This window comes from Orcinus orca, chromosome 17 (genome assembly GCF_937001465.1).
Source record: "Orcinus orca chromosome 17, mOrcOrc1.1, whole genome shotgun sequence".
In the NCBI taxonomy this organism is placed as follows: Eukaryota; Metazoa; Chordata; class Mammalia; order Artiodactyla; family Delphinidae; genus Orcinus; species Orcinus orca.
In genome coordinates this window covers 86,756,086-86,778,069 of record NC_064575.1, presented here as the reverse complement: position 1 = coordinate 86,778,069, position 21,984 = coordinate 86,756,086, and the positions used below count along the sequence as shown (strand labels likewise).

Sequence of the window (21,984 nt, the reverse complement as noted above, 5' to 3'; positions counted from 1 at the left end):
ATATAAATTTTAGGATTGTTTTTTCTAGTTCTGTGAAAAACGTCATGGGTAATTTGATAGGGATCACATTAAATCTGTAGATTGCTTTGAGTAGTATGGCCATTTTAACAATATTAATTCTTCCAGTCCAAGAACATGGGATATCTTCCCATTTCTTTGAATCATCTTCAGTTTCCTTTATCAGTGATTTATAGTTCTCAGCATATAAGTCTGTCACCTCCTTGGTCAGGTTTATTCCTAAGTTTTTTTTTTAATGGGGTTTTTAAAGGGATTGCTTTTTTACTTTCTCTTTCTGATATTTCATTGTTAGTATAAGGAATACAATAGATTTCTGTATGTTAATCTTGTATCCTGCTACCTTGCTGAATTTGTTTATCAGTTCTAGTAGTTTTCGTGTGGAGTCTTTAGGGTTTTCTATATATAGTGTCATGTCATCTGCATATAATGACAATTTTTCCTCTTCCCTTCCAATTTGGATACGTTTTATTTCTTTTTCTTGTCTGATTGCTGTTGCTAGGACTTCTAATACTATGTTGAATAGAAGAGGTGAGAGTGGGCATCCTTGTCTTGTTCCAGATTTTTGCAGGGAGGCTTTCAGCTTTTCACCATTGAGTATTATGTTGGCTATGGGTTTGTCATAAATAGCTTTTATTATGTTGAGATATGTTCCCTGTACAGTAAGTCCCCTACATACAAACCTTCAAGTTGTGAACTTTCAAAGATGCAAACGTGCATTCACATGTCCAATCACGTAAGTTAGTTCACACGTTTGGCATATTTTGTCACGCGTATGCATCCTCTACAAATGGTTGTGCTTTTGTGCACTTTATTGTACAGGACTGTATAGAGTATAGTAGTACAGTAGCTTTATTTCAAACCCAGGCTGTCTGGAAGCAACCGTAAAAACGGCGGTGTGTAGCTGGTACTGCTAAGAAGCGCCAAGCGATAACGATGGAAACAAAAGTGAAAATAATTGAGAGGGTGGAGTGACAAGAGGAAGAAGAAGTAACTGAAGAACCGAAGAGATTCACGATGCAGGAAATGGCAAGGGCATTTTCTTTATTTGAGGAGACACTGTTAGTTTTTGAGGCACAAGACCCGAATGTAGAATGGTACACGAAGGTTGTAGCAGCCGTTCAGAATGCAATCCAGTGCTACCGTGTCATCTACAATGAGAAAAAAAGAGCTACTACCCAGAAATCACTGGATCGTTTTTTCAAGAGGGTAGATAGAATTGAATCCAGCAAGGAACCAGAGCCTGTGCCATCAACGTCAGGTGTGAGTGAGATTGCAGCTTGCCTTCCATTTCCTGTTGCTGACGATCCTTCGGCTCTACCATCTCCCACCTCCTCTCCCTCCTCCAGTCAGTAACTCTTCTTGCCTGTTCACTTGATGCCAGCCCCTGTATGCCAGCTGTTGTACTGTACTACTGTACTTTTCAAGGTACTGTACTGTAAGATTTAAAATGTTTTCTTTCTTTCTCCTTTCTTTATTATTATTATTATTTTGCGGTACATGGGCCTCTCACTGTTGTGGCCTCTCCCGTTGCGGAGCACAGGCTCCAGACGTGCAGGCTCAGCGGCCATGGCTCATGGACCCAGCCACTCTGCGGCATGTGGGATCTTCCTGGAACGGGGCACGAACCCATATCTCCTGCATCGGCAGGCGGACTCTCAACCACTGTGCCACCAGGGAAGCCCATTTTTGTTTGTTTTTTTATGTATTATTTGTGTGAAAAGTATTATAAACCTATTACAGTACAGTACTATATAGCTGATTGTGTTAGTTGGGTACCTAGGCTAACTTTGTTGGACTTACAAACAAATTGGATTTAAGAAGGCGCTCTCGGAATGGAACTCGTTCGTATGTAGGGGACTTACTGTATACCCACTTTGGTAAGAGTTTCTATCATTAATCGATGTTGAATTTTATCAGAAGCTTTTTCTGCATCTATTGAGATGATCATGTGGTTTTTGTCTTTTCTTTTGTTGATGTGGTGTATCACATTGACTGATTTGCGTATGTTGAACCGTCCTTGTGACCCTGGGATGAATCTATCTTGATCGTGGTGTATGATCCTCTTTATGTGTTGTTGGATTCGGTTTGCTAATATTTTGTTGAGAATTTTTGCATCTATATTCATCAAAGATATTGGCCTATAATTTTCTCCTTTGGTAATGTCTTTGGTTTTAGTATCAGAGTGACGGTGGCTTCATAGAATGACTTTGGGAATGTTCCTTCCTCTTCAATCTTAGGGAGTTTTTTTGTTTTTTGTTTTTTTTAAATTACAGATTCTATTTCACTTCTAGTGATTGGTCTGTTCAAATGATCTATTTCTTCTTGATTCAGTTTTCATGGGATGTATCCTTCTAGAAACTTGTTCATTTCTTCTAGTTTGTCCAATTTGTTGGCATATAATTGTTCATAGTATTCTCTTATGGTTTTTTGTATTTCTGCAGTATTGCTTGTTATTTCTCCTCCTTCATTTCTTATTGTGTTTGTTTGGGTCCTCTCTCTTTTCTTCTTGGTGAGCCTGGCCAGAGGTTTGTAAATTTTGTTTACCCTTTCAAAGAACCAGTTCTTGATTTTATTGATTTTTTTCTATTGTTTCTCAAATCTCTATTTTATTTGTTTCCTCTCTGATCGTTATTATTTCCTTCCTTCTGCTGACTTTAGGTTTTATTTGTTTTTGTTTTTCTAATTCTTTTAGGTGGTAGGTTAGGTTGTTTATTTGAGATTTTTCCTGTTTTTTGAGGAAGGCCTATATCGCAATGAACTTCCCTCTAAGGACTGCTTTTGCTGCATCCCATAGATTTTGTATGGTTGTATTTTCATTGTCATTTGTCTCAAGGTATTTTTAAATTTCTTCTTTGATTTCATCATTGACCCATTGGTTTTTTAGTAGCATGTTGTTTAGTCTCCATGTAATCGTTTATTTCTTATTTCTCTTTCTATGGTTGATTTCTAGTTTCATGCTGTTGTGGTCAGAAAAGATGCTTGAAATAATTTCTATCCTCTTAAATTTGTTAAGGCTTGCTTTGTGTCCTAGTATGAGGAAGTATGACCATATCTTAATTAATTATATCTGCAATGACCTCATTTCCAAGTAAGGTCACATAAGGAGGTACTGGAGATTGGGACTTCAACATTTGAATTTTGAGGGGACACAATTCAATTCATGACAGTGGACTCTTAAAAAAACTGGAAAATTTTAGAGGTAAGCATAACCTTCTTTTTGTGTCAGTTTTGGTAGATTGTGGGTTGATGTCCTATTGTTTGGGGAAATTTTCAGGTGTTATCTCTTCAGACATTACTTCTCCATTCTTTCTCTCTTCTCCTCTGGGACTCTACATATGTGTATTTTTTACTCTTTCCCCACCTATTATACTATTTCCTCTATCCATTCTTTTTTTCCCTTTGTAAGTTTGGATATTTTCTATTGACCTTTCAGTTCACTAATCCTTTCTTCTGACTTGTCTAATTGACCCTTAAACCCATCTATTGAATTTTTAGTTTCAGTTAATTGTATTTTTCCATTCAAGATGCTCAGTTTGATTCTTTTTATAGAATTCAATTCTCTGGGAAATCTCCATATTATCTTCCATGTATCTCCATTTCCCCCTGCATTTTGCTTAACATATCAATCATATTTATTTTAAAGTCCTTTTTTGCTATCTCCCATCTTTGAGTCACTTTTAGGTCTGTTTCTGTCATCTCATTTTTCCTCTTGGTTTTCAGTCATATAGTTCTGTCTTTTGAAATGCCTAGCAATTTCTAACTGACAGCTTGTGTATTGAAAGACCGTAGAGGTTCCGGGTGATGTTATCTTCTTACAGGAAGATAGAGTCCGCAGATAAAGTGGGGCCAATTACATTCAACCCTTGGGGCAGAGATGAGGCAAGTCCGGATTGTGGCTTTGGTAAGGCTCTGTTCTTAAGGCTCCCTGATAGTTGAGAGCCTGCGGTTTCGCCAAGGCTCCTTCCCCGGGTAGGTCCTAAATGCTAATTCATGTTTCCTCAGCACAACCTCTCTAAATCCCATAGCTGTAAGTCTTCCCTCACAGCCGCAGGGTCTCCCTTCACATTTATTTTTGCATTCCGGCTCATTTGTTTAAAAGTTTAGAAATATTTTATCTGGCAGTTTTATGTGTTAAGAGTAGGAGTCAGGATCTCGGGTCAGTCAGTCCGCCATCCTGACAGGAAGTCCTCTGAAGGCATTTAAGCAGGGACATGCCATCATCTCTTTGTCTGTGGTGCCGAGGATGGTTTGGGTCTGCTCAGAGGTGGTCATGGCCTTAACTCGAGAGAAGGGCATAGGTGAGAGAGGCACTTGGAAGATACCACCCAAAATGCCCCAGGGTCGTCATAGCAGTTGCGGTGGAGAGGAGGATTCTGAACCTGGTGCTAGAGCCCTCCCACATCCGGGAAGCTGCTGGATACCAGCGAAAAGCAGACCAGAGTTGGATGAAGGAGAGGAGAGGGCACAGGTTTCAAAGGAGGAAGTTGCTGCACAAGAGCCCGAAGGTTTGCGGGGGTGGACATGTGGGTGACCTTGTGAACTGGGTCCCGGGGGATGAGGGCCCACGGGGAGAAGAGGCCTTCTTTAGCAGTGAAGGTGGGAGTTGAGAGGTTGTGGGTGTGCATGTGTGTGTGTGTTTGTGGTGGGTGGTTTGCATCTGGGGCGTTCTGAAAGGTCTCCAGTGCCTGACAAGCCTGAGACGAAGGAGACACTCAGGAACACAGAACGTTTGGCAGCAGACGGGCCAAGCCATGCTGCTGGCCGGGGTGCAGCGTCTGGGCCCCGATGGGGAAGGGCTGCCTTGGGAGCTACAGCCCCGGGACCAGGCCTGCACCCATGCCTCCCCTCCCAAGTGCCCTCTGCTTCCCAGGCCCGGCCCTCCCTGCCGCCCCGTCACTGTGGTCCTCGCCGATTTTCCTGCCTTTATTCAAACCACTTCTGGGCTCTTCCCTGGAAAACCCCAGTGGCTCGTCACTGCCTGAGAAATAGAGTTCAGACTCGAGCTTTACATCCACAGCTGTCACACCCAACCTCGACCCCTCAACTCTCCCACATCCACTTTCTTCCACCTGGCTCCCCCAAGTGGGCCTCCATGCATTTCCTGGGCTTTCAGTCTTGCTGCCTGCACTCCTGAAATGCCCCCTCCTGATGCCGATGCTGAGCCAGAGTCCGGAAGTCTGCAGCGTTCTCTGCCCCGCTCTTGGGGCAGTTGGTGCCTGTGCGGCTCGTGCCACGTAGAGTTCATCCGCTCATCGCACGGTCGACACCAATGGCACGCCCACTCTGGACTAGATGCTGGCCTGGGTGTTAAAATGCACAGGTCACAGTCCCTGTCCTGAAGGCACTACCAGCTCTGAGATGCTGACGGTAGCCCTGGTTAGCAGGGCAGGTGGCACAAGGCATCTGTGGGCATGCTGAGTGAGCTGGGGTCCTGGGCTGGCCTCTCACCGTGGTTTTCAGCAGGCACCAGCGATGGTGTTGCTTTTTTTGCAGGGCAGGGAATGTGACGGAGACTTTGTGTCGTTTAATCTTTTTTTTCCTTTATAAATTTATTTATTTTAGGCTGCGTTGGGTCTTTGTTGCTGCGCGCGGCCTTTCCCTAGTTGCGGGGAGTGGGGGCTACTCTTTGTTGTGGTGCGCGGGCTTCTCACTGCGGTGGCTTTCCTTTTTTGTGGAGCACGGGCTCTAGGCACGTGGGCTTCAGTACTTGCAGCACGTGGGCTCAGCAGTTGTGGCTCACAGGCTCCAGAGCGCAGGCTTAGAAGCTGTGGCGCATGGGCTTAGTTGCTTCACGGCATGTGGGATCTTCCTGGCCCAGGGCTTGAACCCGTGTCCCCTGCATTGGCAGGTGGATTCTTAACCACTGAGCCACCAGGGAAGTCCTGTGTCGTTTAATCTTGAAAACAAGAATGGACTTAATGATTACTCATGTAAATACACACTTTTGATTGGAGAATAAATTAGTCCTCCTCACATAGTGGCCTTAGTATAGCGAGCTGTGTCCAGGCTCCAGAGGAAGCCCACAGGACACCCTGTGGCTGAACAGGTCAGGCTTACTGCTCACTGCGGCACGCGGGGGGGGACCAGAGGAAGGGGGCCTGGAAGGATTTCCTGTGGGACTTGGCTTGTTTGGGTGAATTGGGGTGGGCTTAAAGAAGCAGTGCTTTGCTTGGGATTCCATACTGGGTATCTCAACACCTCTTCTTTGGAAGGGGGACGGACTAGGGGCCGGCTCAAGCTGTCCATTCTGAAGAGCCAGCAGCTGCTCAGATGAGGCAGGACAGGATGCACGCAGTAGGTCTTCTTTATGGCTTGGACAATGCCTGCCTCTGGTCTGTGTTCAGACATGATTACAGAAGAGTCCTCGCCTCTTGACCCAATCTGGCACAGAGGGGCCTTGTCTGATGCAGTTCTGCATGTGAAACTGCATATTCTAAACAGGAGCCCACCAGGGCCTGTATCTGAGTGTGCCAGGCTGGCCCCTACAACGCTAGGGCCTCGCTGATAGGACCAGGCCAGCTCCTGGATGTTGGGGGCTGCTTCTCTCCTCACCTGAACAATCTCCCCTGCTGACCTCCCCACTGCTGTGGCTGCTTCTGCACACTCATCCACCCGGTCAGATCACAAGCTGCCCTTTTCTCCTTTCCAGGGGGACACAGCAGACAGCAGGCCAAACTCCATTGGCAGAGATGCCCTGCCCGCCTCGACCAGGCCCATCCTGAGCCCTTTGTGGCACTGCCAGCTGCCCCAGCCCCGAGCCCCACCTGATCTCCTCTCTGCACATCTCATCTGCTTCCTCCCTGCTTTCTTCACCTGTTGGCACCCACCCCTTCTCCTGGACATTCTCTTGCCGGACGCATCTTCCTGAACCCACAGCCAGCTGTGGCTCCTGCCAGAGGCCCCTTCACCGGCAGGACAGGTCCAAGCCCTCACCCACGTGCAGCCCTGGCCTTCCCTCCCGCGGTGGCCCCGCCCTGGCCCACACCTGCAGCCCCTGGTCGTCCCCAGGGAGCCTCTCCCAGGGACTAGCTCAGCCAAGAGTTTGTCCTCCTTGAACTCCCTGAGAAAACACCGTCCCTGCACATCTCGCTCGGCATTTATTCCTGAGCCGCTCCTCCTGCCTCTGCTGGCGTTCTCTTCACCCACCCGGATGCTCCGTGTCTTCTCCCCTGCGTGGAATCCTCACGGGCCTGTGGGCTGCCGCGGAGCAGGCTCCCGTGCGCTTGGAGCGCCTGCAGGCGGGGTCCCTTGGGTGAGGAGCCGCGCCTGCTCGAGGAGAGGTGGGGAAGGGGAGCCGCGTCGCCCGCCCGCGCTTGGCAGGCGAGCAAAGCAGAGGGACCGAGGGTAGCCGTGAGGCGCCAGGTGGTCTCCAGGAAGGGCCCCGGTGGCGGGGACGGCGGTGTGCGTCGGGCCTGGGGAAGTGGGGCCCGCCTGTGGCTCAGGCCGAGGAGCTCGGGGACAGCGGAAGGCCAACGCAGGCAGCCATCGGGGAAGGGGGACTGCATCCCGCTGGCGACCATCAGGCGGGTGGTGTGATCAGTGTGTCGGAAGCACACCTGGCAGCTGGGCAGAGGCTTGGTGGAGGTGAGCTGACAGATGAGCACGAGGAGGGTGGGCAGGGAGAGGGGGTGGGGCAGGATGGGCGAGGGCAGAGAGGACAGACCCGTTTCCGGCCTGGGGGTCGGGTGGACGCTGACGGAGCTCACGCAGGAGCAGCAGGTACGGGGCAGGCCACAGCCGAGGCGCCTGCGGGCACGGGGGTGCTGGCTCGCAGTGTGGGGGGCCCTTCAGAGATGCTGGGGTGCTGGCGCCAGTTAAAGGAGTGGGTTGATGGGCTCGCGGGGAGGAGGTGAGAGAGGGCTGGATAGCGGGCCCTGTGGGGGAAGGCCATGGTCAGGAGTGTCCCCTGGGGCTAGGAGCTCAGGAGAGCTCAGTGCAGGGAGGCGCTCAAAGCGACCGAGCCCCGGGCAGCAGAGGGACCCCTCTGTGGGAGGCTGAGGATAAGGACAGCTGGCTGACCTCTGAGCGCACATCCCAGGGCCAGGGGTAGGTGCGCACGGCTCTGGAGCTGAGACAGCACGAGCCACGGGGGAGGCCGCGCAGCACCAGCTGAGGCTGAGGGCCACGGCAGGGTGGGGCCTGGAGAGCTGCGGAAGGTGCCAGAGGCAGGCCAGGGGCCCTCAGAGCCTCCGGCCAGCTCTCCCCTGGGGGCTCCGGTGTGCAGGTTTCTCGGGGGGCATGGGGGAGGGGTGCGGAGGGCCTTCGTCTGAGCCAGGCCTGGGCCACGTGTCAGGTGCCCGCTGATGGGCTCCCTGGGGGCCCTTCAGAGCCAGAGGAGCAGGACAGGCCTGCCTGGGGGCGGTCAGTGACCTAAGCCGCTGCCCATCAGGCCCGAGGCGAGATGATGAGGGTGTCGCAGCCCCCGCCCCCCCATCATGCCGTGCAGTTCCCAGGCACGAGTGGCAGACACCGTGTGACCCAGGCACCACGCGTAACCACCGGGAGCCTTGGGGTCCCCGTCCATCAGCTGGGAATCCCGGCATACAGCTCATGACGTGGCTGGGAAGATTGCAAAAACGGAGGTGGAAGCACCGAGAGAGAAAGATTAGCTGCTGTCGTTAACCTCCACGACCTCCACCCCGAGCCGAGCCCCGCCGTCCACGCCTGTCCTGCTCGCTGCCTCACACTGGCAGTGCCTAGACCCCTCCCCACCTTGTGGAGGAAGTGGCAGTGACGACAGTGATGAAGGGAACACAGAGCGCGGAAGGTCCCATTTATTGTTTAAAGACAGCAGAATGAGAGGAAGGCGTCCTCCTCCCCTGAAACATACCCGTCCTCTCTGCCCTCAGGGCTCAGCACAGGGACGAGACCCTCACACCCCGCAGGTCCCCCAGAGGGCAGCACGCTAGTATGGGGCTGGGGAGGGGAAAGGGACACTTTATGGCAGGCGGGGGAGCTGGGACAGGAGGGGGGACGCGCACCCTCACCTCTTGGCTCCATCCCTCTCCCCTGGGACCTGGTGTTGCCCCCAGACCTGGGGTGGGCTGGCAGACAGGGCTCATGCAACACTGAGTGGGCAGGAGGTGGCACAGAAACCTGGCCCCACTGCCCTCTGGCAGGGCGGGAGGGCTACAAGGGGCCATGCTGGCCACAGCGGGTCCGAACAGAAGTGTCTGCAGTGTACACACAGGAGGGTTGGGGAGGGGCTCCCTCTGTCCCAGGCTGCGCGCGGGGATGAGAGAGGGGAGGTACAGAGGAACTGCCACGCTGGGGGCAGGGTCCAGGTCAGCCATGCCACCTGAGTGGGGCCCCGCATGTGCCAGGGGCTCGGGCTACTCCTTGGCACGGCCAATGATGGTAAGGATATACAGGAAGATGTTGATGATGTCCGTGTACAGGTTCAGCGCAGCAAACACGTACTCTTCCGGGCTCAGGGACAGCTGCTTGTTCCCCAGCAGCAGCTGGGTGTCCACTGCCAGGAACTGGGGGTGGCAGCACGGTCATGTTGAAAGACATCCCACCCCGCCCAGCATCCGCCCACACCGCCCACCCCCATCACTCACGCAGGTGAAGAGCAGAGCGCCGAGTGAGGCGTACACGATCTCCAGGATGCGGTTGCGGACAAAGATGCAGAGGATGGCGAAGACGAGGAGCACCGCCATGCTCACCAGCAGCACGCCCACGCACGACGTGAAGTCGTAGCGCGTCTGAGGGCACAGGGGCACACGGGGCCTGGGTACCGCAGCCCTGGAAGGCATCTGGGCCCTCAGGACCGGCAGCCCTGCCTCGGGGGGCCCCTTACCTGCATGGAGAAGATGACCACCGTGAAGCAGACGGTCGTGGTGATGCCTACGGCCATGATGACCGCCTCAGTATTGTAGAAGCTGGCGATCATGCCCACCATGTAGGACAGGCTGACGGTCAGGACCGACTGAGGGGAGACGGAGACTTGAGCATGTGGAGCCGCTGCCCCACCCCCGTCCCCCTCTGTCGCTCCAAAGCGTGAGTCACGGGGTGTGAAGGCCTTAGGGTCTGGGGGTTACCAGGGCAACGAGGTTCCAGGGGTGCTTTCGCCGGAAGTCCCCACAGCAGCTGAGGACAATGAGGGAGATGAAGAAGACGGCGTAGGAGACGTAGTAGGTCCAGACGTTCTCCCGGACAAAGCCCTTCACCTCCCCGACGAATGTGAACACGGCCACGGTGGACAGAGTCACGGACAGCTGCAGGGTCAGCACCAGGAACACCTGGGAAGGGAGGCGGCTCAGAGCTCCGGCCAGCACAGCTGCCCACGCCCTCCGCAGCCCCCGTGGCCCACCTTCCGGATGAAGGCCTGTCGGATGCTCTTGTCATCCCAGTTGGTGGCAGGGAAGTCCTGGTTGTCGTAGTAAGATGGGGGACCCTCCTCGTGATAGTTCCCATGCTGAGGTGCTGAGGAGCACGGCGGGCTGGGTCAGCACCCCTCACTGGTGCCAGGAGCCCCTGCCCTCCCCTGCCCCTGCCCCACTACTCACTGCCAGAATCCTGTGCCGGGAAGGCCTGTGGTTGTCCATAGGGGTTGGGGGGAAAGGGGCTCTGTGGATACGGCCCCTGAGGGTAGCCCCCTTGTGGGTAGGGGCCCTGAGGGTAGCCTCCTGGGGGGTAGGGGCCCTGGGGGTAGCCTCCTGGCGGGTAGGGACCCTGAGGGTAGCCCCCCTGGGGGTAGGGGCTGGGGCCCTGGGGATACCCTGGCTGGCCATAGGGGGAAGGCTGGAACGGGGGCTGTGGGTAAGGGGCCCCTGGGTAGGGAGGCAAGGAGGGCTGGGGCCCCCCAGGATATCCAGGGTTGGGGGGAGGATAGCTGTCCGCGGACACCAAGAAACTCTTTTCATGGGACATGGCCTCAGGTTCTGTGGTCTCCCCCTAGAGGACAGAGAGAGAACGGTTAGCCCTGAGGTGACAGGAACCAGTCAGGGGCCTCTCCACCTGCTACCGGGAAACGGGACGGAAGGAGGGGGTTTCGTGACCTTTGCCCCAGGGCTGTCCGGAGCCCGAGCTGGGGGGCCAGGAGAGGCGGGTGGGTATCGGGTGGCTGGCCGTGTGGCTTCAGGAGGGGCCCCTACAGGCCGACCCCAAAGATGGAGGAGGGGATGGACGAGGGGATGACTTTGGCAGCCTCAGGATTTTGGGCTTCTGCCGTTTCTTGCAAGCAACTGGAGGGGCCGTCTCACCGCTGCTGGCCTCTCCGGGTCAGAGCTCAGCGCGGGTCGGGGCTGGGGGCGCGGTCGGGGAGGTGCGGGGGTGTGCCCGGACCCTCCCCTTCACATCCCGCCCCTTAAGCAGCTTTAAGGGGCCAGAGCCGGCGGCTATTTCTATCCCAGGAAATCCCCACGCCATCTGTGACCAGCCAGAACCCTGACCCCCCCCCCCCCCCGCCTCCAAGAGCAGGGCCCTAGCGTCCCTCACTTCCGGGGTGGGGGCAGCAGGCCTGGATCGGCTGCCGGCTGCCGGGGTGCCTGCCAGCGGGGTACGCCAGGAACAGCGGGTTGCGGGGGGATGGGGGGGTGGGGGATGGAAGCGACCAGAGGGCGTGCGGGGGAACAAAGCGGACGTGGGGACGAGGCGGGTGGTGGCGGCGGCCACGGAACCCGCACCGAGGGCGGGGTGGGCCCTCCTGCCCGTTCGGGGGGCGCTCGGACCGCCCGTCCGGCTGTCGCCGCAGTGCGCCGCCCCCGCTCGCCCTGGGCCCTCCGGCTTCCCGGCCCCGCCGCCACCGCCCCCCGGCCCCCGCGGGCCGCGCGCCCGGCGGGACCGACTGACCCACCGCAACGCCTGTCTGCTGCGCAGGGCCCGCGCGGGGGCGGCAGTGGCCGGCCGGCTGAGCGAGTAGACGCGCTGCTGGGCTAGGGCCGGGGACTCACCAGTCGCGCGAGTCGCCTCAGGCCTGTGCGCCCGGTGTCCGCTGCGCGGCCGCGCAGTCGACGGCCGCTGTGCCCGCGCCCGCACCCGCACCCGCTCCGCGGCCGGCTGGGCTGGGCTTGCGCCTGCGGCTCGGGAGACGCAGCGGGGCCTTGTGACGGGGCGGGGCCGGCGGTGCGGGGGCGGGGCCGTGGGCTGGGCTCCGCGGGGAACGCGGGGGCTTCTCCCGGATGGACCCTACCCGACTGGGTTTCCCTGCTGGCTTCTTTCAGAGCCCCAGGCCCGAGACCCGCGTCCCGTCCTGTCCGCTGAGGGGTGGCCTTGGGCCGTGAGGGCTGTAGACCTCTGGAGGCTGAGACCTAGCCTCTCCAATTTGGGTCAGGGAATTTTGAGAAATTTATTCCTAAATCTGGGATTTGCTAAGTCTGACAAGCACTCTCCATCCCTCCTTGGCCTTAAAACTCCGCTTCCCCTTTCATCCAGGTCTATTCCAAATCAAGAGGCCTAATTCTTTAAATGCTCTATCCTCTCTAGGAAACTAGTCCAGGTCCCTACTAGACCAGTTATCCTTACTTGTCTTGATCACAGTACCACAAGCTGTAAGGGTGGCATTCTTAGCCCTGTTTCGCTGCTAAGGGGCTGAGGCTTAGAGATGCCCCAGGACTGGAGGCCAAGTTAAATTCCCTCGGCTTCAGCGGTCCTGAGGAAGTGCTGCCTGCCACCTCCAGGGACATCCCTGCGACGTGGTCCCCTGGAGCCCTCTGCAGGAGTGCCTGTCCACCTGGGGCCTAGGAATCTTACTGTACTTTCCGGCCTTTTGGACAGTGGCCTCTCCCAGGCCCAGCAGTGATTGGGAAGAGGCTCTGTCCTATGCAGCTGGTGTGCTGGTTCATCGTTGAACGGCGGGCCCCAGGGAGGGCAAACCCTGATCTGTACCTTTGCAGTTGTCCTTCATATAAATACCCCATGGTGGCTGATTTCAAGCGACCACCAGTTTAACAACTGCTTCACAAAGACTCCTGAAAATTGAACAATGTAGTCATGATGTGAGTTGCTCCAGCACACTGCTGCCTGTGGTAGCAGGGATTGGTGTAATAAGTAAATTATACAGTATATTAGAAGAGGATGAGTTCCATGAGAGGAGAAAATATAGAGCAGGCAGGGATGACTTCAGGTTTTGTAGAACTAGAAGCTCATACAATTTGAGGGGTCTTTTTTTAAGAAAACTAATTTAAAATGACAAATGTGAAGTTGAGGCCGGGGCCCTAGGAGGGGCCCGTGCAAGTCACAGTTCCTGACGGAGGATGGGGGATGCAGGAGGGATGCAGCAGAAGGGACTGGGGCCCGGTCAATCCAGCCTGGCAGGTCCTCCAAAGGACTCTGGCTTTACTGTGGACCCAGCTGTAGCAGCTGTCGGTGCCACTTATAAGGCTCACGCTGCCCTCTGTTGAGGAGGGACAGTGCGAGTGGGCAGGAGTGGCAGAGAGAGATCAGTTAAGAGGTCAGAGTAGTGATCCAGGCAAGAGATGATGGAGGCTCAGATCAGGGTGGGGGCAGCCAGGGTGCTGGGTGTACAGCTCGGGGCACAGACTGGACAGGTCCTTAATTCCTTGGAGGAGTAGCAGGGCCGGAGGCTGGGTTTTAGTGGCTGAGGGATAAGTGGGAGGTGCGAGATGGAGAGCAGTGGGGGGCACAACTCTCTGAGAGGCTGGAAGCCAATGGAGCACAGGCAAGGGGGGTACTCTGCGGCAGCAAGAGGGATTGTGGACTGTAAAGGTGCAGCTGAGCATGAGGCTCCACATCCCCTCTGTCACGGGGATGTGCTGCAGCAAGGCCCGTGAGCACAGCATCAGCCCCTTCTGGGGTCAGCCTTGGTGCCACCGCCACCTCCGAGGACAGTGTAGGCTGGGGAGGCGGGGAGGAAGCTCTCATAGGTCAGGAGTGGGAACTGCCGACCCACCCTCGCGGGATGGGAGGTCGGTCCCCTGTGTGTTGTTTAAGGGTGAGTGCGGGTGCCGTCACCCAGCTTGCTGGGGCGAGTTGAAAGCCAGCCGTAGCCAGGCCGGCCAGAGCCCCAAGGTGCTCGTGCAATGGGGGAGGGTAACACGGAGGCTTGAGGTCTTGAGTGGAGGGCGATGATTCGAGCCCCCCGTGTGGATTTACCAGGGAGGGTGACTGGCCGTACTGAGGTTCACAGGGCCAGGCCCACGGGAGTGGAGGACCGTGAGCCTACACGCGCCCCACCCTGCCAGCCACTGGGCTGAGGTCAGACAGGTGGGGCGGGTGGGCTGGGCAGAGGGCTGAGGAGCTGGGGGTGGGGCTGGAAAGTCCTGCAGGAGGGGCCGGAGAAGGGAAGCACCCGAGAGGCAGACGCTCTCCCTGGCACTGTGGGCCCCTCCCTCCCTCCGACGGTTTCGCTTTTGTTTTCTTGTCCCAGCCCTTTGGCTTTAGGGCGAAGGGGAAGGAGTCCGGCTGAAGGCCTAGGCTGCGGCGGCCCAGGCAGCTGGGGGAGCGTGAGTGCAGGATGTGGGCCAGCCCCACAGTGAGGGGGGTGCCAGGGAATGCTGCTCAGGGGCCTGCGAGGGGTGAGGTGGGGCTGTGGGCGGCTACCCCACCTGTTCCTTCGGCCCAGGCTGTGATGATGGGCGAGGAAGAGGCAGAGCTGGGGGCAGCCGTGGAACTCAGAGGCCTGCCCCCCGACGTCCCAGACGAGCTGCTCACGCTCTATTTCGAGAACCGTCGAAGCTCTGGGGGTGGACGTGTGTCGAGTTGGCAGAGACTTGGCCGCGGGGGCATCCTCACCTTCCAGGAGGCTGCAGGTGAGTGGACCCATTCAAAGGGGCAGCCTGGGCCCCCACCGGCCGCCGGCCCTGACACCCCCTCCCCCTGCCTGCAGATGCAGCGAGGGTCTTGGCCCAGGAGGAGCACACTCTGCACGGCGCTCGGCTGAGCCTGCGGCCAGCCCCACCACGCGCCCCTTCGCGCCTACTGCTCCAAGGGCTGTCTGCTGGCACGGGACCCCAGCACCTGGAGCAGTATGTCCAAGCCCTCCTTTGTGCCGCAGGGCAGCCAGTGCAGCCGTGCCGTGCCCTGGCCAGTCCCCGACCAGACCGGGCCCTGGTGCAGCTGCCCAAGCCCCTTTCAGACGCAGGTGAGAGGCGGGATCGGGGGCAGACGCGCCTTTCAGGGGAGATGCCCCGAGCTGACTTGCACCCTCCCCACAGAAGCCCGCGTCCTGGAGGAGCACGCCCAGTCCCTGGGCCTGAAGGGGGCTGAGGTCTCCCTGGCCTGGGTGCCTCAGGCCCGGGCGGTGCGTGTCGTGGGGGGCATCCCCCCTGCAGACCTGCTGCTGCTGGAGCTGTACCTGGAGAATGAGCGCCGCAGTGGCGGGGGGCCCCTGGAGGGCGTGCGCAGCCTGCCAGGGCACCTGGGCACCATCGCTTCCTTCCAGCAGTGGCAGGGTGAGTGGGGCTGGACAGGGCGGCCCACCCTCCCTATACCTTGGAGCCCTGACGACTTCTGTCCTTTCCCTTCCTCCAAGTGGCCGAACGGGTGCTGCAGCGGGCCCACCAGCTGCAGGGTTCAGAGCTGATTCTTGTCCCCCACTACGATGTCCTGGAGCCCGAGGAGCTCAGCGAGCACACCAGTGGAGGGAGCCGCTTGGCCGAGTTGGGGCCTGGGGCCCCCAAGCATGCTCTCCTGGAGGCTGGAGGGCCAGCAAGGGCACAGAATTGTGCAGGGAATGTGACACTGGGCTCTGAGGAGGCACCGGGGCAAACAGGAGCCTTGCTGAGGACAGGGCATCTCTGGGACAGGTCCTCTCTGGGACAGGCCAGGCCAGTCAGCTCCAGGCCCGTGGGGTCTTCAGAACAGGAGGGGTTGGTGAGCCCGGGGCCTACGGGGTCTCCAGGCCCAGTGGAGATTGCTGTGGAGTCTCTGGAGCAGGTGGTGTCAATGAGCCTGGGCCCTGTAGGGTCACCGGGGCAGGAGGGCCTGGTGGAGACAGTGCTGCCGATGGAGCTGGGAGCAATGCGCTTCATTCAACTCTATCATGAGGACCTTCTTGCTGGTCTGGGAGACGTCGCCCTCTTCCCACTCGAGGGATCAGATACGACTGGATTTCGGGTAAGCGACCCCTGAGGATTCCTCACCTCTACTACGGGGGGGCTCTGGGTGCCTCTCCTGTGCCCCAACCTGCCAAGTGCTCCTCCTCACCCCGCCCCGTGGTCCTGCAGCTCTGCGGAGCCCTGGCCCCATGCCAGGCAGCCGAGGAGTTCCTGCAAAGTCTGCTGGGCAGCGTGAGCTGTCACGTGCTGAGCCTGAAGCACCCAGGCAGTGCCAGGTTCCTGCTGAGCCCAGAGGGGCAGCACCTTCTGCGGGGGATGGAAGCTCAGTTCCAGTGCGTCTTTGGGACAGAGCGTCTGGCCAGGGCTGCCCTGGACACAGACCTGGGAGAGGTAGACATGGAGCCCTCCCCTCCCTTCCCCTCCCCTTCTTCACTCCTCAGCGCCCCCCGTACCTCCTCCACCCTTGCTCAGAGGCCTGGGAGGGGTATGTGTCTGGGGGTACTGGCATTCTTTCCCAACAGGTGGACCCCACTGAGGCCCTACAGGTGCTCCCTGGCCACTCCCACACCCTGTGGCCTCCAGACAGTACAGACGGTGGCCAGGAGAATGTGAGCCTAGGTAGGGCTCCTGGGGGACCCCGGCACATCCTGCGGCCCTTTCTTGACCTCACCCCCTGCTGCTCTGCCCTGTGACCGTATACCCTCTAACCCCGTCTCCATCTTCCACCCGGCCCCTGACTAGTCCTCTCCTTCAGCCCCATCCTGGCTGGACTTGACCCCTGACCCGGTGCCTCTCCCTGTCCCCAGAGGAGGTCCGAGAGCTGCTGGCCGCCCTGGAGGGCCTGGACGGGGAAGACTGGCTGCCACTGGAGCTGGGGGAGGAGGAGCCCGCGGGGCAGCCGGAGGAGGAGAAGACTCCCAGGGCTGGGGAGGGGCCCGTGGCGCCCCGCACCGGGGTGCCTGGGCGGCTGCAGGAGGAGGCTGAGCTGCAGCTGGCTCTCTGCCGCTCGCTGGAGCCACAAGGCCAGGTGGCCAAGCGGGAGGAGGCTGTGGCGCTGCAGTGGGCCCTGGCCCTCTCCCTCCAGCCGCCCCCGCTGGAGGAAGAACCGGAGCCCCGGGGTGGGGGGCCTGGCGGCTGGGCCCAGCTGGAGGTGCACGCGGCCTTCGAGCAGGATATGGATGAGCTGGGCCGGGCCCTAGAGGCGGCCTTGGAGGTGCACCTCCGGGAGGAGACGGTGGGGCCCCGGGGCTGCGTGCTGCCCACGGAGCTGTGCGCCCGCCTGGAGCGGCGCCACGGCGTGAGCGTCGCCCTTCGTGGTGACCGCACCGTCCTCCGTGGCTTTGGGACCCAGCCCACCCGTGCGGCCCACCACTTAGCAGCGCTGTGGGCTGGCCCCCGGGATCAGAGCTTGGCCTTTCCCTCGGAGGCTTCGGGCCCCACTTGTGAGTCTGCAGCCCGCATGGGGGAGGGCAGGGTGGACCGGTGCCCCAGGCATGGCCCACACGCCCTTTCTCCCTGTGTGTCAGTGCCACAGCAGAGGCCGAGGGAGCCCTTGGGCAGGCTGGAGTGTGTGGCCGAGAGCAGCAGTGAGTTCCATACGGTAGTGCAGGCCTTCTACGACACACTGGACGCTGCCCATGGCAGGATCCGTGTTGTCCAGGTGAGTCCACGCCCTGCCTTGCCAGCCTCTGGCCTCCTGGGCTCCTGGCACCATCTTGGCCTTGCAGAGCCTGTGGGCTATCACTCTTGCCTACGTCAGGATCGGCTGGCCAGAAGCTGCCCAGCAGGCTGAAAGCTGTTCGGGGGCAGGGGAGCACCAGGGCTCCGCAGCCCCATTCCCTGCCCGAAGTGTGTTCACGAGTGTGCGGCCAGAGAGACAGAAGGCTGTAGAGCTTAGGGGGTCCCAGCACAGGTCCCCACTTCGCCGGTTACAGCCCGATGCCGGCCAGTTTCTTCCTCTAGAACATGGGGTGGTGATGCCATCTCGTGGCTACTGTGAGGATGACTCATTCCCCCAGTTGTCCCGGGTGCTGTTCTGGGGCCCGTCTGCCTCCCAAGGGGTCTGCTCCAGCAGGAAGAGGGCTGGCTGCAGCGAGGCAGCCTCCTCCTACATTTTCACTTGTTGAACGTGGCAACTCTGAGCACGGTTGGGTTGCGGAAAGGGCTGGGCACCACGGGTGGGGGACCTGAATGAAGCTCTGGGAGCCCCAGTGAGCCCTGGCCACCCAGGCAGGTGGGGAGCGGAGGCTGAGAAGGAGGGGCTCAGAGGCGGGGTGCTGGAGGCAGCGAGGGCGGGAGCGCCTGCAGGGCCGGAAGGAAGGACTGAGGAGGGGCTGTGCGCCAGGCAGGGGTGGAGAGCAGCGGGAGGTGAGAGCTAGGCCGGGCTGAAATGAGCTGGCTGCGGAAGCGAGGGGGCAGAGAGGAGCTGGAGCAGAGTGCAGGGCTGAGTGCTTCCGGCTCAGGGGAAGGAATCTCGGGGCGGTGGAGAGCTGGGCTCACGGTGCGGGGGAAGCCAGGTGGCCCTCTTGACGCACCAACTTGTGGGTGGGTGGGCCTGGGGGCAGGGGGCGGTGAGCAGCAATAGCAACCCGGATCTGTTCAGATACGCAGACCCTCACGCCTTTCCCAGACCGGGCCCAGTCCGCCACCAGCAGCACCACCGCCGCTTTCCTGGGGATGACCACTGTAACTCTGGGTGGACTTAGCAGCTGTCACTTCTGCACTTGGAGAGAGGAGGACGCCCTGCACTCATGCCCGTGCTCCTCCCGAGGCTCTGTTAGCCAGTCACGTGCGCTTGATTCCTCTAGCAGGACCTTTGTGACTTTACGTGGTACACTTGAGTCTTTTTTCCACTTAACGATTTTAGAGACTGTTTCTTGCCTCCCTGCATGGAAGATCAGGAGAATGGGCTTCCCTTCCCCCTTTCACCTCTTCCTCCCTCTTCCAGCTCACAGTTTGGCCAGTGACATTACTTTTAAGTTGGCAAGGTTGACAAACGTCATCTTCTATTCTGCATGGCACGCTTCTATTCCAAGCATGAAGCTCCAAACTTGGGCCATAGGTTGATCGAAATATAATGACAATGAACAAATATTTACCACTGGACCAGAGAGGAAAGGGGGAAATGAAAAACCTAGTTATTGAAACCATGTTGCATGAAAGAGAATATTCTAGGATTCAAGGACTAATGGCTCTTTTTTTTTATAATAGACTTATTTTATTTATTTATTTTATAGGCTGCGTTGGGTCTTCATTGCTGTGTGCGTGGGCTTTCTCTAGCTGCAGCGAGCTGGGGCTACTCTTCGTTGCAGTACACGGGCTTTTCATTGCGGTGGCTTCTCTTGTTGCGGAGCACAGGCTCTAGGCCTGCAGGCTTCAGTAGTTGTGGCATGTGGGCTTCAGTAGTTGTGGCTCGCGGGCTCTAGAGCGCAGGCTCAGTAGCTGTGGCGCACGGGCTTAGTTGCTCCGCGGTATGTGGGATCATCCCGGACCAGGGCTTGAACCCGTGTCCCCTGCACTGGCAGGCAGATTCTTAACCACTGTGCCACCAGGGATGCCCAACTAATGGCTCTTGATTTTGTTTACTTTCTTCGTTTTTCTCTGTGGTGCTTGGCTGCTGGCTTACTCTTGGTGACCGTGTCACCTTCTTGCCTAGATTCCTTTTCTGTGTAGTAGAAGTATCTCCTTGAGTGAGTAGTCAACATTTTGGACTTTTAAATGTGTTTTGCCTTTTGCAATTAGAAGTAATTTGCAACTATAATTTGATATTGGTATTTTTTTCAAACAAAAGATGCTATGTGTTTATTAAGACATTTCTGTTAACTTAAGCACAGCTGGTTCTTGCATACCTTAATCTGTCCTTATTTTGTCCTCACCATTAATAGTTTGGTTGGATATAGGGTTCAAGATCAAAATATGTTTTCCTTCAGATCTTTTGAGAGACTTAACTCTTTTTGTTTCCTCCTTAAAATTTTTTGTTCTTGGAAAGGCAAGAAAAAAAATCCTTCTATGGTCTCTTAGCATCCAATATTGCTGGTGAGGACACCAATATGAAAACGTGAGGTTTTTTTCCATGTCTATATGTCGACTTTGGGGTGTGTGTGTGTGCACGCGTGCGTCTGGACGCTTGTAGACTTCTCTTTCACTTTGAAGGTTGAAGTTTTCCCATCAGGTAGGTGCCTTTCCACATTGTCTTTGGCATTTTATGGCAAGATCCTTTCCATCTGAAGATGCTCCCTTCAGCTCAGGCAAACTGTCTTCCATTAAGTCCTCACTTGCTCCCATCACCTGTTGGGTGTCTTCTTATGGAGCTCCTATGACTCAGATCATAGAGCTCCTCCCCCCTCCCTCATCTGTCCTCTCACAGTTCCCAACTCTTTTCTTTAGCTCTGCGCTCTGAGTCACTTCCTGAACTCCATCTTCATCATCTTATTATTATCCACACCCACTGGATGCAGTTCAGCAATTCCATTCTTAATGTAAGAACTCTCTAATTTTCAGACTGTTTCTTTTTCACAGTAGGTCGTCTTGTTTCATGGATATAATATTCATTTGCATCCCTCTGAAGTGACTAGTTAGAATTTCTTTAGAAACTTTTTGGGTCCCTGAGTTGGCTCCTCTTCGGTTGACTACTGGGTTGGTCACCTTGGTCTCCCATCACTGAGAGGTCCGGGGCATCTCCTGGTGTTGGGAGTGAAGTCCTGCGGGCAATGCAGGCGGGCGGCTCAGCTTTTCTCTGCAGACGCCTGGCTGTGGGTGCAGGGTTCTGGTGAGTGGATGGGTTGCCTACCCGCAGACCCCCCTGGAAGCCCTCCAATGCCACTTGGGGCTCCGTGGAGGTGGCGAACGTCCGCCTAATGTCTGCTACTGGGCAGAGCATGACAGGAGCTGTGAGGTCTCCCCAGGCCCTGAACTCCTCCAGGAGAGGGCTCTTGATTTCCGGGCTCAGCCCTGTGCCCTGTGGCCCAGGGGATACAATAGCCTGGTTCTGACCAAGGCCGCCCGCAGGTGGAGCGTGTGTTGCACCCGCTGCTGCAGCAGCAGTACGAACTGCACCGGGAGCGCCTGGAGCAGTGCTGTGACCGGCGGCCGGCGGAGCAGGTCCTGTACCACGGCACGTCGGTGGCCACCGTCCCGGACATCTGCGCGCACGGCTTCAACCGCAGCTTTTGCGGCCGCAACGGTGAGGCCTGGGTCCCTGAAGGGGCGCGGTCTCTGCCCACCGTAACCACCCTGACCCCCGTGCCTACCCCCCCGCAGGCACGCTCTACGGACAGGGCGTGTACTTCGCCAAGCGCGCCTCCCTGTCAGTGCTGGACCGCTACTCGCCCCCCGACTCCGAGGGCCACAAGGCGGTGTTCGTGGCGCGGGTGCTGACCGGCGACTACGGGCAGGGCCGCCGCGGGCTGCGGGCACCCCCCCCGCGGCCCCCCGGCCACGCGCTCCTGCGCTACGACAGCGCGGTGGACTGCCTCCCCCGGCCCAGCATCTTCGTCATCTTTCACGACACCCAGGCGCTGCCCACTCACCTCATCACTTGCAAGCACATGTCCCGGTCTCCCCCTGGAGACCCCCCTGAGCTCTTGAGCAACTCCCCAGCCACCTAACCCTAGAGGCCCCGCCCCCTCGGCCCAGCCGCTGGCCTCCTGCTCCCCAGGCTCCCCGCTCCGCACAGCCCCACCGCCCCCTCCCCCGCCCGAGCTGCCCCCGGGGGCTCCCCTGCCTCCTGCAGTGTTGCCCATAGGGGCGACCGGGCGAGGACGGCTTGGGCAGTGTTCCCCGTCCCCACCCCCACCCCGGGCCGGCCCAACCACCAGGGGTCAGCAGAGCCCAGGAGGAGGGGGGCCGGCCCTCGCCCGAGCGCGACCGTGTTGTTTGAATAAATGTGTACGTGAAACCAGGCGCGGGGGACCTGCGAACTTCGGGTCCGACCTGTTTGCGGGGGTGGCTAGGGGCGGGGGCCGGGGCGCAGAGTCCGCTGGTGCTTTGGGGAGGCCCTGGGCAG

The 21,984-nt window shown here is 57.7% G+C and overlaps 2 protein-coding genes across 2 annotated transcripts; one reads left to right on the top strand and one right to left on the bottom strand.

Moving 5' to 3' along the window:
- Positions 1-8,776: 8,776 nt before the first annotated feature.
- GRINA (glutamate ionotropic receptor NMDA type subunit associated protein 1) lies at positions 8,777-12,073 on the bottom strand. The gene is made up of 7 exons (XM_004265259.4): positions 11,916-12,073; positions 10,530-10,917; positions 10,334-10,446; positions 10,062-10,262; positions 9,821-9,949; positions 9,582-9,725; positions 8,777-9,500 (listed from the first exon to the last, which is right to left on the bottom strand). The coding sequence occupies exons 2-7, from the start codon at positions 10,891-10,893 to the stop codon at positions 9,351-9,353; spliced, it is 1,101 nt and encodes a 366-aa protein (XP_004265307.1). The 5' UTR covers positions 10,894-10,917; positions 11,916-12,073; the 3' UTR covers positions 8,777-9,350.
- A 447-nt stretch (positions 12,074-12,520) lies between these two features.
- On the top strand, positions 12,521-21,881 carry PARP10 (poly(ADP-ribose) polymerase family member 10). The gene is made up of 10 exons (XM_004265388.4): positions 12,521-14,732; positions 14,810-15,064; positions 15,138-15,374; positions 15,455-16,038; positions 16,149-16,370; positions 16,502-16,598; positions 16,787-17,422; positions 17,507-17,640; positions 20,988-21,162; positions 21,240-21,881. The coding sequence occupies exons 1-10, from the start codon at positions 14,438-14,440 to the stop codon at positions 21,584-21,586; spliced, it is 2,982 nt and encodes a 993-aa protein (XP_004265436.3). The 5' UTR covers positions 12,521-14,437; the 3' UTR covers positions 21,587-21,881.
- Positions 21,882-21,984: the final 103 nt, after the last annotated feature.

What these genes read in the sequence shown, in the direction of transcription:
- GRINA (XM_004265259.4), bottom strand. Translation starts at nt 10,893, where the DNA reads ATGTCCCATGAAAAGAGTTTCTTGGTGTCCGCGGACAGCTATCCTCCC. An exon ending in GACAGGCCTTCATCCGGAAG is followed by an intron (nt 10,263 to 10,333) that starts GTGGGCCACGGG and finishes CTCCCTTCCCAG; the next exon opens with GTGTTCCTGGTGCTGACCCT. An exon ending in TGGTCATCTTCTCCATGCAG is followed by an intron (nt 9,726 to 9,820) that starts GTAAGGGGCCCC and finishes CTGTGCCCTCAG; the next exon opens with ACGCGCTACGACTTCACGTC.
- PARP10 (XM_004265388.4), top strand. Translation starts at nt 14,438, where the DNA reads ATGTGGGCCAGCCCCACAGTGAGGGGGGTGCCAGGGAATGCTGCTCAG. An exon ending in CAAGCCCCTTTCAGACGCAG is followed by an intron (nt 15,065 to 15,137) that starts GTGAGAGGCGGG and finishes CCCTCCCCACAG; the next exon opens with AAGCCCGCGTCCTGGAGGAG. An exon ending in CCAGGAGAATGTGAGCCTAG is followed by an intron (nt 16,599 to 16,786) that starts GTAGGGCTCCTG and finishes CCCTGTCCCCAG; the next exon opens with AGGAGGTCCGAGAGCTGCTG.